This window comes from Erpetoichthys calabaricus, chromosome 3, assembly GCF_900747795.2.
Source record: "Erpetoichthys calabaricus chromosome 3, fErpCal1.3, whole genome shotgun sequence".
Classification (NCBI taxonomy): domain Eukaryota; kingdom Metazoa; phylum Chordata; class Cladistia; order Polypteriformes; family Polypteridae; genus Erpetoichthys; species Erpetoichthys calabaricus.
This window is the reverse complement of record NC_041396.2, coordinates 211,906,927-211,920,987: the sequence shown is the minus strand read 5'-3', so window position 1 is coordinate 211,920,987 and position 14,061 is coordinate 211,906,927. Positions and strand designations below refer to the sequence as shown.

Here is a 14,061-nt window from a genome sequence, read left to right as displayed (position 1 = left end):
ATAAACACAATAACACTAATAAGAATGAAAAGCAACACAGTGCAGATAGGAAAGATGAAAACCCCTTGCTTTCCAAGAATTATGAATTGCTTTAATTATTATTGTTTCTCTCTACATTAGTGTTCACATTTAAAAGTAATTTTTTTCAATTGCTACTGATTCAACTAGGTTTCAGTCCAATTTATTTTTCACAAGTCTGGAATTACAGTTAGATTACACTGAAGTAATGCTTTTCTATAGATTTTAAATGTAAGAATATAATTTTTCTGCTGCAGTTTTAGGCAGGTATAGAAATTTGCCCATTTACAGTGCATCCGGAAAGTATTCACAGCGCATCACTTTTTCCACATTTTGTTATGTTACAGCCTTATTCCAAAATGGATTAAATTCATTTTTTTCCTCAGAATTTTACACACAACACCCCATAATGACAACGTGAAAAAGTTTACTTGAGGTTTTTGCAAATTTATTAAAAATAAAAAAATTGAGAAAGCACATGCACATAAGTATTCACAGCCTTTGCCATGAAGCTCAAAATTGAGCTCAAGAGCATCCTGTTTCCCCTGATCATCCTTGAGATGTTTCTGCAGCTTAATTGGAGTCCACCTGTGGTAAATTGATTGGACATGATTTGGAAAGGCACACACCTGTCTATATAAGGTTCCACAGTTGACAGTTCATGTCAGAGCACAAACCAAGCATGAAGTCAAAGGAATTGTCTGTAGACCTCCAAGAGGGGATTGTCACGAGGCACAAATCTGGGGAAGGTTACAGAAAAATTTCTGCTGCTTTGAAGGTCCCAATCAGCACAGTGGCCTCCATCATCCGTAAGTGGAAAAGCTGGCCAGCCATCTAAACTGAGCGATCGGAAGAGAAGGCCCTTAGTCAGGGAGGTGACCAAGAACCCGATGGTCACTCTGTCAGAGCTCCAGAGGTCCTCTGTGGAGAGAGGAGAACCTTCCAGAAGGACAACCATCTCTGCAGCAATCCACCAATCAGGCCTGTATGGTAGAGCGGCCAGACGGAAGCCACTCCTTAGTAAAAGGCACATGGCAGCCTACCTGGAGTTTGCCAAAAGGCACCTGAAGGACTCTCAGACCATGAGAAAGAAAATTCTCTGGTCTGATGAGACAAAGATTGAACTCTTTGGTGTGACTGCCATGCGTCATGTTTGGAGGAAGCCAGGCACTGCTCATCACCAGGCCAATACCATCCCTACAGTGAAGCATGGTGGTGGCAGCATCATGCTATGGGGATGTTTTTCAGCGGCAGGAACTGGAAGACTAGTCAGGATAAAGGGAAAGATGACTGCTGCAATGTACAGAGACATCCTGGATGAAAACCTGCTCCAGAGTGCTCTTCACCTCAGACTGGGGCGACGGTTCATCTTTCAGCAGGACAACGACCCTAAGCACACAGCCAAGATATCAAAGGAGTGGCTTCAGGACAACTCTGTGAATGTCCTTGAGTGGCCCAGCCAGAGCCCAGACTTGAATCTGATTGAACATCTTTGGAGAGATCTTAAAATGGCTGTGCACCAACGCTTCCCATCCAACCTGATGGAGCTTGAGAGCTGCTGCAAAGAGGAATGGGCGAAACTGGCCAAGGATAGGTGTGCCAAGCTTGTGGCATCATATTCAAAAAGACTTGAGGCTGTAATTGCTGTCAAAGGTGCATCGACAAAGTATTGAGCAAAGGCTGTGAATACTTATGTACATGTGATTCCTCAGTTTTTTTATTTTTAATAAATTTGCAAAAGCCTCAAGTAAACTTTTTTCACGTTGTTATTATGGGGTGTTGTGTGTAGAATTCTGAGGAAAAAAATGAATTTAATCTATTTTGGAATAAGGCTGTAACATAACGAAACGTGGAAAAAGTGATGCGCTGTGAATACTTTCCGGATGCACTGTAAGCAGATTAGCCTTCATCTAGGCTAACAAAATAAATTGGCGTAGGCTTCTTCAGACACTTGGGCAACAACATATTATTTTATTTTATTGTATGCCCCAAGGTACTGGATCAATGTTGCATTTACTTTTTGGTGCCACTCTGAGGGTGTGAGAGTTTTTTTCAATTTAGCATACTGAACATTTGCATCTGGATAGTGGCTTCTTTATGTTATGGCTGATGCAGTGTTTTACTCTTCAGGTGGTGTTTAAAATATTCTTGCTGGAATTGTGAAAATTATATGAACATTTTCCTCACATAAACATACATAAACATGAAATGCCCACCTTTTGCTATAAAGCATGACTTCTCCAATCAATTACATTTTTCCATTATTTATGGATGCTTCATGAAGTGCTTGAGATCCTTTAAAAATCCAGGCAATCAGCAGGTAACCTTACCCATTGAATACCAAGCAGGGAGCCAAATATAATTGAATGGTCCTTGTTGTCATCTACCAGACTGGGACACTTGTTCGGTTATTAAATATTCACCACTGAGCAGTTCCTATTTCTCTACCTCTAGAGATGTAACTTCTGATTCACTTACTATAGACATATGCCTCACCACTCCCCAGTGGTACTGCCTTTATTTTGCTGGGCCACACCTGGTACCTGTTCACCTTCTGTTATATTTCCACCATTTTTAGCTGTAAGCTATATTTTCCACCAAAGCAAAAATTTCCATGAGTCATTTTTTCAAACGGAGAGCAGTTGAAAATGTATTTATTGTCAGTTTCGTTGCCTAAACTGAAACTGCTTTAAAGTCAGTCTTTAAAGTGTAGTGTTGAGGGCTTTTTAAAATATTTTCTTAAAAGATGTCCAAATTCGTTTAGTAGCTGCATTATTTAAGCTAATTATGCTATAAAACACAATACTGGATGCAAAAAGAATATATTCCTCATTGGAACTGAAACCTCTGCTTTATTTTTTCCTTAAAATTCATTCACAGTCAAAAATGCAAATATTTAGTACTTGCAGTAGATCTATAACCAAAAACAGAAACATACTTTTTAGAATACGATTTTATTATTGCCCTGCTTCTCCTCCTGTCTTTGTAGAAACATACTGAAAATCCTGACTCTTTAAATAGTTTAATGAACATCTGAAAAGAGTGTAGACACAGTAAAATAGGTAACAAAATGATCAAACTATCAATATTAATATTTACATTAAGTTATTTATTGCCTTGAGTGTTTTTATTAACTTTTAGATAGATAGATAGATAGATAGATAGATAGATAGATAGATAGATAGATAGATAGATAGATAGATAGATAGATAGATAGATAGATAGATAGATAGATACTTTATTAATCCCAAGGGGAAATTCACAAATTCACAATTGCATTTTAAATTTTGAGTACAATGTAATTAAGTAAAATACAACAAATATTTTGGAAAGTGGGAAGAGTTGATAACACATTATTATTACTTTGTTAAACTGTATATAGAATAAAGTAAGTTTGTAAGTAATATTCTTGAGGTTGTGTTAAAGCATTAATAGTTTACTTGATCTTCTTTTTTCTTTGTACAATAATATTGCTGAGCATATAGAAAATAACGAGGAACCTACTGTAATAAAAATATTCTTGAATTCAAAGTTATTAGAGTAAAAATTCAGTTAAGGGCTATTGCTTTACAAAGATTGCAAGAGACTGTAAAATGTATAAGATGGCTATATAATGTATGTGTTATAAAGAATGATGTAATAATGCCCATCTTGCATCATTTTCTTCTTGTTTTGCAGATGAGGCCACTGCAGTTTGTTCCCTCTTTAATTACTGGATGAAAGACATCCTGCCTACCTAAATTCAGATTATCACATCTGATTTTCTACAATAGACATTACAAAAAATGTAACTTCAACTCAACAAATCAACTTATTTGTATAGTGCCATATGCAACGAAAATTGAATGGAAATAAAAACTAAACTGAGAGCTGACTAAATGGACACTACTGGCATTAAAAACAATGCTGCTCAGCATATCTCCTAACTCAGTTAGTTAGGATTTTTTTATTTTATTTTTTGGTCAGATTTGCTAAACTTGTATATTTTTTGTACTTTTTTTTACCCTTTAGGCTTTTCTCATCTCTTGTATTTTTATTTACAGGAAATTTCCATTATCTGGCTTCCAAAAAAGATACCCACATTGAAAATATACATTTCCACATAATAAACTTTAATTTATAATTAAACTGTAGTGTCATACTTGTTTTGACATATTCACAATGTATACTAATTAGCATTACTAAGTCTGTTCCATTTGGAATGCTGAAATTTACTACATTTTTTTAAGTTCATAAATTGATAAATTTATAACTTAAATTCAAGATTTTAATAAAACAAATTTTGTTTGTAATACAAATTTTGCAGATTTTAGAGTATATATTTGCTCTGTTAGAAGGTGGTAAGTCAGGCAAACCTCTTTAAACATGCAGTTGAAAGAAACTTGTTTCATGTAATTATGTAAAATATTAGGAATGTGGGCGGATTTGGGTCGCTTACTAATGTACCTCAGAGTTCAGAGTTTTACATTATAGTTTCAGTTGAGGAAATAAGTTGGTGGGAACATATTATTTTATTTTCTTTTATCATTGTTCTCAATTTTATTTGGTAACATATATATACACACACACACACATATATTCAAAGTAAATGTATGGTATATTGTATACATGAGCTTTATTGTACTATATAGCATTTGTAATTTTTTTTACTTTAATTAAGATAGCTGAAAATTCAAAACCTACAAACTTTTAATTTTAAAATAACTTCTTAGCTTGACATATGTTCATAATGCATTGTAAAAGGAGAGGGCCTTTCTACTGTCCCTCCACTTGAAAATAAAGCTAACAGATGTGGTGTTATCAAAATTGTGCATTTATTTTAACAGTAAAACACAACATTGAGTTCAACTCAGTGTACAAGTCAAAGTGCACAGCTCACTGGGATTTAGGAAGAAAACTGGAGAGCCTAGAGAAAAATGCACATGGGAAAAGGAGGAACATATCAGCTTAGACAACGACCAAGATGAGTTTCAAACCCATTCTTACAGAACAGTGAGACATCAGCGCAGTACCACACTTTTACGAAAATTACATGTTTTAAATGCCTGCTTTTTTGAATAGTCTATACAAAGTATTTACATCTTTTTATTCATTCATAACTCTTTTTTTAAATATATGTTTATATGCATATAAATGCTAAAGGGTTTTGTGTTTTTTAAGGTACTGGGTTATATTTACATGTAAGCATGTAGAGAAAAGCCAAGCAAAATGACACCTTTTGCTTGGCTTTTCTCTACATTCATAATGGCTAACATGGTACAACACCCTAATACATGTAAGCATGTCAAAGTTATCCATGAGAAAATTCTATATAATAGTAATGTTACCTAATTTATATTGAATAATAGAAAAGCCTTTCATTCTTTTGTTCAGAAATGTTAAACGTGAAAAAGGGGTAAAAAAAATGCCCTGTACCTCTTTATTCTTACCATGTAATGTCTATTCTAGGCAGCATGGTTTTGGGCATTCTGCCAGCTCCTAATGTAATCTCCTCAGACAGATCACATGCAGTGGCTTATACAATTTAGCCAGGCTTTAAAAACTTGTAGGACATTGCTGAAGAGAGAGCACAGAAAAGAAATTGACAGTTGGGAGGGGACTGCATTGGCATTGCTTGCTGTGGGGTCAGAAATGAATTCATGCTCATATGAAGCAATTTTTTAATACAAACTTTGTTTTTTAATAAAAACTTTTCAATTTTATTCCAGGGATAAACATTTTGCACAATTCTTGACCTGCACTTTTTTACTTTATAAAGTGATTGAAGATGTTTTCTCGGTTGCCAAGGCTAACGCCAGGGTACATCAGATATCTGCAGGTAAGATTAAAGTGTATCTTTTTGTCGAAGAATGAAATAAAATGTGCTCACTGATTTGTGCTACACTATTAGCAGCAAGGCTATTAGTGAGCCATTGACAAGCCTTTTCTTCAAGGGAGTTTCATTAATGTGCAGTAGATGAGTGAATGCTGTGAGATACACCTCAGAAATAATGATTGTTTCTTTCAACACTGTGGGTTGGTTTAAGTCTAATGACCAAATTTATAAGATTTTTTTTACAGTAAGTAATGAGGTTCTCTCTCTACATGCATATGCAGTCTATTTTCATTAATTAATGAATTAATTATGAATACATTCAGAAAACCAAGGAAACATTTTGCTCAGCTGATTTACAGGTTTTTGCAAAGTAAAATTACAAGTGCACTATGCTTCTGTTTTTGCTGTCTTTTGAATGTTATTACCTCTACTTTTTAAAAAACTGGGATCATTTAACCCAGTAATTTCTAATTTTACTAAAAAATGTGAAATGAAAATTAAATTGGTGGTTCATACAGTGCATAGGAAAGGCACTATATAAATCAAATTTTTCATCAGTATTATTAATATAACCTTGAAATGGATTACTGGGGAGATTAGAATATCAGTTTATACTGATATTTTTTAATCTAATGGAAACACATCATCAAAACAGTGTATAAAATATTTTTAATCTGTCACCACCACACAATTCATTCTATGTAAGAACCTCCCCTTGTGTGTCTTCTCCACACTTGACTTCAAAAATGACCCGTGTTTACTTCTACTGTATGATCAGGGACCTCAATTACAAGACTGTTCCCCTGTCGTCTCCCTAGGCATTGAATGACACATTTTCAATGTTGAACTGCAATTAAATATTGCAGAAATCTTTGCAGATGCAACATGAAAAAAGGCTCTGCACAACCACAGAAAATGTACATATTTGTAAAGTATTTTTTTTATATATGTGCGTCTTACTGAATGACAAATTTTATTCATCTACCAAGAGCCGCGTTTTGTACCATACACTGTAATTATAATTTTGTCATTTACGACCGATTCTATAAAACTGACAGCCGATCTTCAGCATGCACCTGTTCTTGTACAATGCAGGCTGTTCTCTCTATATGCTGCTCAGTGTTAAAAGTTTATACAGGAAAATGCTAAATCACATGTTGTCATGTAAAAAGGCAGATCAAGCCATTCTAAAACTTCGCCATTATGGACAGAATTTCCTGTCACTTAGTCAGAACATATAAGCAGTCTCATTTGAGACCAGGTTTACTTTTTATTAAAAATGTTTCATTTTAAAAACTGATTAAAACTTTGGAGATGATAGATTGTATTTGAATGTTTCATTTTGGAACAAGTGGAATCCCTACTTTTTCCTGAATATGCCTATCTATGATTGAGATGCTGTGGAGCTAGAGACACTCTTACAACAAAAGAAGCAAGGCTTGAATGAAAACAGCCAGTATATCAATCAGTACACAATATGTGCAGAAGCAGACAATTACTGGTTCACTGGTACAGACTGACCTGGCTGCATGTGTTTGGAAAGTGGGAGGAAATCAAAGTCCTTCAATTTATTGAACACTCTTTCTATTTCATGGTTGAATGGAAATAAGACTTCCCTAAACAATATCAAGCGCAGGATAGGAATCTAACCTGGATTGGATACCCTACTTATACACACAGCTATACCTCCATGTTTTCTGAATGTTTTATAACCATTATAGGGTTGAGAGCCTAGTACTGTATAGTACATAAATTAAATAATATATTATTTTTTTCCAATAAATCAAGATTATAGGAAAAATAGTAATTGGTCAGAAAAAACTGTCAGCTGGCAACGATCATGCACACACCCACATTTACTCAAGTGGGAGCAGTTAAGAGACACCAATTAAACAAAAATGCAGGTTTTGGCGATGGATGTAGGTGGAGAACATTCAGCCTTTGCACGGACAGTGATTAGGCTGAGATTCAAATGGCTAGTCCATGGGACATTAGGCAACAATGTCCAAATTCCGTACTTTAGCAAGAGCAGCCAGTTTAGGCAGTTTGACCATTAAGTATGAATGCCCTGTTAAATGTGTTGTGTAATATGGATCACTAGGAAGAGATGACAGACTTGGGACAGATAGAGAGACTCTCCCTCTCTCAGCTGACCTGGGAAGACCTGCAAATCTCCAGAGTAAACTAGGGAGACAAGCTAGGAGAACAAATACCTAGTCTATGCGTCTTAGCTTGTTCATCTACAACCTTCACCTGATCAAAAGATTGCCAAAAATGAATAAATCTCTGCATATTTACATATATAGAAGTGAATTTTCAATATGTATGTTTTTGCCTTCCGTATTTTGTATTCAGAATCAGAATATGAATATATTCAGAACATGTATGTATCAGAATATGTATATAATCATTTAAAAAGCAAAATCTAATGCTCATCATACTCCTTGCATGTGGAGTATTGTGCAAAGAGCAGTTAGACAGGACAGTGTTACTGTTTACGGTGCATTGTAAAGATGCATCTGAAGTAACATGCACTTTAGGTCTCAGTATTATTAAATGATATAACACTACAACCGGAAATCTACAAGTGGAGATAATTTACAAGACTACAGGGTATGAGCTGTAAGGAAAGAATGAAGGAGATGAACCTTAACAGCCTAAACAAACAGGCACTTAAGAGGATACATGAAGAAGTGCTGAAAATTATGAAAGTGGTAAATTAGAGTCCAGTAGAAATGGCCTAATCACATGAAAAAAATCAAGTTCATACTGTTTTGGAATCTGGAATTTTCTCATGGTAAACAATCCATTCTCTTCACCATGCTGCTTCCCTAATAGTTCATTAGGGGTTTATTTTGTAATTCCATGCAACAGAGAATATGATGTAGAACTTGACATGTTAACATTTGAGTTTCAAATTCTCCAGCTGACTCATTGTGTGACTAAACAATCTGAGAATTCTTTAGTTATATGAATAAGTACCATTGTGAGTTTATGTGATACCGTATAAGTGTTCTAATTGGTGACTGTTTTCATTATTGTAGTATATAGAATATGGATTAACTGGGATTAGACCTCTTACATTTTCTTAGGAATAGAGAAAAAGTCCTGTGCCAGAATTATTTTGAATAAACAGTCCCAGGACAGACAAATAAAAGCCAGCAAACAAATTGTTTAAAGGCAAGAGAGAATTGTTGTCTTGAGGAATGAAGCAAAATCCAGAAACCAGACTAATAAACAAAATGGCCCCTAGCCAAAATAAATTCAAGGCATAAACATCCAAGGAGCTTAAAGTTGAGCTGGAACAATCTGTGGTGATAGTTTTAACCTGTACTCCACACTGCAAGCTGAACCAAGATGGCTTTTTTGGTGAACGGTACAGAGGACAAACTAGACAAACCTAGAATGGCACATATGATGTTTCCCCAAACCTACCTAGAAAAACAAAATCCTTCCATAAAAACATTTTGTGAAATAATTAAACTAAAGTGGAATTCTTTGGCATTGTGAATATTTATAAGGTACAAAGTGGAGCATATAAAGAAAAGTACACCCTCCCCAGAGATAAATATGGAGATGGTTCCATAATGTGCTACTACTTTGCTGCCTGTAGTGCTTAGAGGTCTTGAACATATTAAGGGAATCATCAAATCTCAAGATATTCATTGCATTTTAGAGCAGATTATGCTACCCAGTGTCAGAAAACTGTTTATAGGTTGAAGATCATGTGTCCTCCAGCAGGACAGTGACTCAAAACATACAAAAGAATGGTTAGAAAGGAATAAAAATGGACTATGTTAAACTGTTCTGCAGTGAGTACTTGTGAGAAGAGGTAAGATCTGCTGTTGGTAAAATGAATCCTACAAAGGTTCAGGAGCTAGAACAAATTACAAGAATGGAAGAAACCTAGAGAAGAAAGAAGCTTATACAATAGATTGCTACAAGAAACATTTGAAGTTTGTAAACATTGCCAAACATTATGCAATCAAGTATTAGGGAAGGGTGCCTTTAATTCTGTCCAGATTTTTTTTCCTTCTGTTAAAAAAGTGCATACCAGTTGAACAGGCATCTTTTTTTTTGTTGTATAATGATGTGCATTTTATTAACTTATTTAAAATAATAATACTACATTTTATTTATATAGCAACTTTCCCATGCTCAAGTTGGTACATTTTCATTATTCGTGAAGAGTTTTATATGATATACTTAAAATTCAAGGATGCTAGTAGTACTGATAACAACTTTATGTAAAAAGACATTGGATAAAGTAAACTGTGAAATAATAACTTTTTTACATCTGTTTAATAATGAAAAACACCTCTTTCAAACTGCCTTAGTCAACAGAGTAATTCTATTTGTTTTTAACACTGGCACTTTGTTCTTATTAAGGACATTTCCATCCTTTTTGAGTTCCGCTCTTTAACAGAAAACATTTCTTGAAAATGTTTTAAGTGGCAAAGATTTGTCATTTTGCAGATCATATTTTTTAGTTGTATGATGCAATTTTTATGTCACAAAGATAGTCTTTTTTTTTTTTTAAGCCATTTTCAGGTTTCGTACATACTGTATAACTGATAGCATGCAACATTCAAATATCACCCATGGCTATTATTGATGTTTAACAAATATTGTAATCAATATTGGGAATATGTCTTAAACAATGGGAATCAGTTTTTAACATTGAGCTAATTGTATTATGACAAAGTTTGTTTCAATTACCATAACAAGACCGGATCTGCAGTGCCCTTGGACAGGCTCATCCTCGCCCTATTCGTCACACCTCACATGTGCTGTTGGTTTTGACTCCCACTTACACTTGTCAGTTACTTGGTTGTCACTTGTGGCTAGTTGAGCTAACTAACATTTATTATTATGAAGCAGACTGCACACATTTACTAATTCATACTTTTATTATGTCAGAATTTGGTCGTGAGTAGCCACTTTTTTGTGTAACTATGTTTATTTTTCACATAATATTAATAAAGAGATGAAATTTTCTTTTGTTTATATTACTTTTTGGATATTAAAAGAAGCTAAGCAACAATTTATGTTAAGCAAATTGTTTTAACCCTCTAATTACATTAAGAACTTAAATTGTTCTGGTTTAAACTTCTTTAATTGTCATTAAAAGTTTCAATAATCTTTGAAGATAATATCCTAACATTGTCTGATTGTGCTATTACAGTGACTTCTTATGTTTTTTGATGTTGTATTTTTGGTTTCTCTGTGCTCGCCCATTAAAGGCCCATTGCCCAAAATTAAGTGCTCCACAAATTGTGAATACCCATTGTACACTGAGCCTGGCACACAGTTATGTGTCAATGCCTTAATAAACTGTACCTTTTCCAGTTGTTCTACTTCATGATTATGTAGGGCTGCACGATTAATCTTTTTTTTCTCATGATAACGATATTTATAACCCACAATCAGTTAATAAATATCGTCGCGATTTTACAGTATAAAGACCAAACTGTTTTTTATGGGCTGAGTTTATGGATTGGACTGCGTCACTATGACGTTACTGCGTCTAGATTGCAAGCGCTTTCTGAAGCAGTAGAAGTCAATAGCAGCAATAACAGTCAGTCAGAATAAACATATGATGGCGGAGCAACGTGAGGAAGGTGCAGAAGTGCGATCGATAATTCCTAAAAAGGGGTCATACTCAGTTGTCTGGAACTATTTCGATTTCGAGGAATGTGATGTTGATCAGGTACGAGTCTTGTGCAAACGTTGCTCCTGTTCCGTCCAAACGTCCCAAGGTAACACAACAAACCTCATCAACCACCTTAAAAGCCACCACAAAGTACACTATCAAGAATTTCAACGACTGAAGGCACAAACAGCAACAACAAAAAATTACCAGCCATCCACAACACAGACAACAATATCAGGGACATTGTTCAACGCAATACCATATCTGCCTAGCTCGCAAAGACACCGGGAAATAACAGGCAATCACGTACCATATAGCCAAGGATATGTGTCCAATAACCACCGTGAGCAGTGAGGGGTTTAACAAAATGATCGCAACACTTGATAAAAGATATAGCATTCCCTCACGCAACCATTTTTCCAATGTTGCGCTGCCCTCGCTGTATGCGAAATGCCAAAAAGAAATAGAAAGAGAAATTCTCAGGCTCAGCCTTGAATATTTTGCTGCCACGACCGACTTATGGTCAAGCAGAACTGCGGAACCGTATTTGAGCTTGACAGTTCATTTTATTGACAGCGAGTTTGAGATGAAAAGCAAGCTTTTGCAAACTTCGTTTTTCCCACAAGACCATACAGCGGAGTTTATTGCAGTGGGACTCAAAGAAGCGATGTCCGCTTGGGGCTTGGTGGAGGAAAGACTTGTGTGCATCACAACGGACAACGCAGCTAATATGATTAGGGCAGCATCTGTGAATAACTGGCCGAGGCTACACTGCTTTGGTCACAGACTTCATTTACCAAAGGAATAATCGTCATTATTAATCGTGATAAAAATTTTGAGCAAAATAATTGTGATAATCATTTTTTCTGTTATCGTGCAGCCCTATGATTATGTACATGTATATTTGAAATGTAGTACAAAATAAACAGGTCAAGCACACCTTTTATAACCAACAATTATATCCCCACTGCCTCTAAGGAATCATCAAAATCTCTTACATTATTTTACTGTTGTATATGAAAGATTATAGACAAATGCATTAATTTCTTCCATATCTAAAAAGCCACAGATTAAAGCAGTTGTGTTAGGGCACAAGAAATAAGTAAGTAATAATATCACTTTTCAATTAAAAAAAAAAAAAACTTATGGCAATGCTGCTATCTAGAAGTTTACAGTAGATATGTAGTTTTAACCAAGCATTATGATGAAAAGAAATAAAATAATATCTAGAAGGTTACAAGCCAGTTTTGACTAAGCACCATGATGTTGGACAAAAGAGAAATAATTGATTATTATTATAGCAAAATTCATAATATTATAATGTTTGCAATGGAAGGGAGTAAAGATTTTAGCATTGATTACAGCTTTTGAGTGGTGCATCTGTATGTTTGATTTTGGCTAAATATTTCCCTTTTTAAGCCTGCATTATAGAATATTCCTTTCAAAAAACTGGTGTAAACCAGTAGTGATACTAGGATATCATCCTGAGGTCAATAGAGTCTAGCTGCAGACCACCAGAGCTCTACTCCATTCACAAGCCAATCAAATTAGACACATTTGATGACATTTAGTGGCCTTTGCATTGTACGTCAGTGATGTTACACCATATGCCCAGTCAATTGAGTTTTTCTGAACACATCCATTTCAAGGTGTACCTCTTTTGTCATTCTCATAAAACTCTTAAGATTAAGATTAGAATTGTGGGAGGGTTGCCTTACTCATGATTAGTGACGACTATTAAGTAGGTGTGTTTTGTAGTAGACATGTCATGTGGTAGGGCTGTCTGTTGGGTAGCGACACTGTCATGTAGTGGTGCCAACCACAGCCAGACTCTTCTCTGAGTTGCTGCGGTGCAAGTCAAGTGACATAAACAGGCACTTTGATTGGCTGTTCAGCAGAGCACCAGAGGTCTACAGCTAGATCCTTCTCCTTAGGGTGGGCATTTCAATGTATATGGAAGGCAACTAAATGCCAAAATAAGCTAAAACCCACAAATAGCCACAACCCTGGGATAGAACCAAAATTTATTGTGAGCATACTGAAAGAATACATGCTTTTAAGGCATTTTCAGAAATTTCAGTAATGTGATCTTATCTACAGAACAAAACACATTATCTTTTTTCAATCACATTTGATCCAGAACATTTCTATTAACAGTGCACAGTATTTTTTTTTTCTACTTCCAGTATGCTTTTTCATTTTCAAAAAAGGCAATTTTTTTGCATGGGAATAAGATAGAATAAAATGTCAATGAAATGGCATTTAAGCATCATCTAAAAGTCCTTCTACTGATATACTTTTATTTTTAAAAACTCTGAAGGAAGAATCTGTGATGGACTGGTGCCCTATCCAGAGTTTGTTCCTGCCTTGTGCCCTGTGCTATCTGGGAGAGGCTCCAGCAGACCCGCACAACTCTGCTCACAACTAAGCAGATTAGAAAAAGACTGACTGAAGGAAGGAAGAAAGAATTCCAAAAAACTAAGTTTAGTGCAGCAGCAGAACCATATGAAAGACTGGAAGTAATCTGTTGTCCAACATAAATAAAGATGTCTTTTTTCATATTTATCTATGTTTC

The 14,061-nt window shown here is 35.2% G+C and overlaps 1 protein-coding gene across 2 annotated transcripts in view; it reads left to right on the top strand.

Moving 5' to 3' along the window:
* The window catches only part of LOC114648622 (glutamate-rich protein 1), a 70,274-nt gene extending 66,128 nt beyond the window's left edge, over positions 1–4,146 (top strand). For both annotated transcript variants that reach the window (XM_028797762.2, XM_028797763.2), the window contains exon 7: positions 3,697–4,146. In XM_028797762.2, the coding sequence (XP_028653595.1) occupies positions 3,697–3,758 (62 nt within the window). In that variant the 3' untranslated portion in view covers positions 3,759–4,146. The remainder of the gene's footprint in view (positions 1–3,696) is intronic.
* Positions 4,147–14,061: the final 9,915 nt, after the last annotated feature.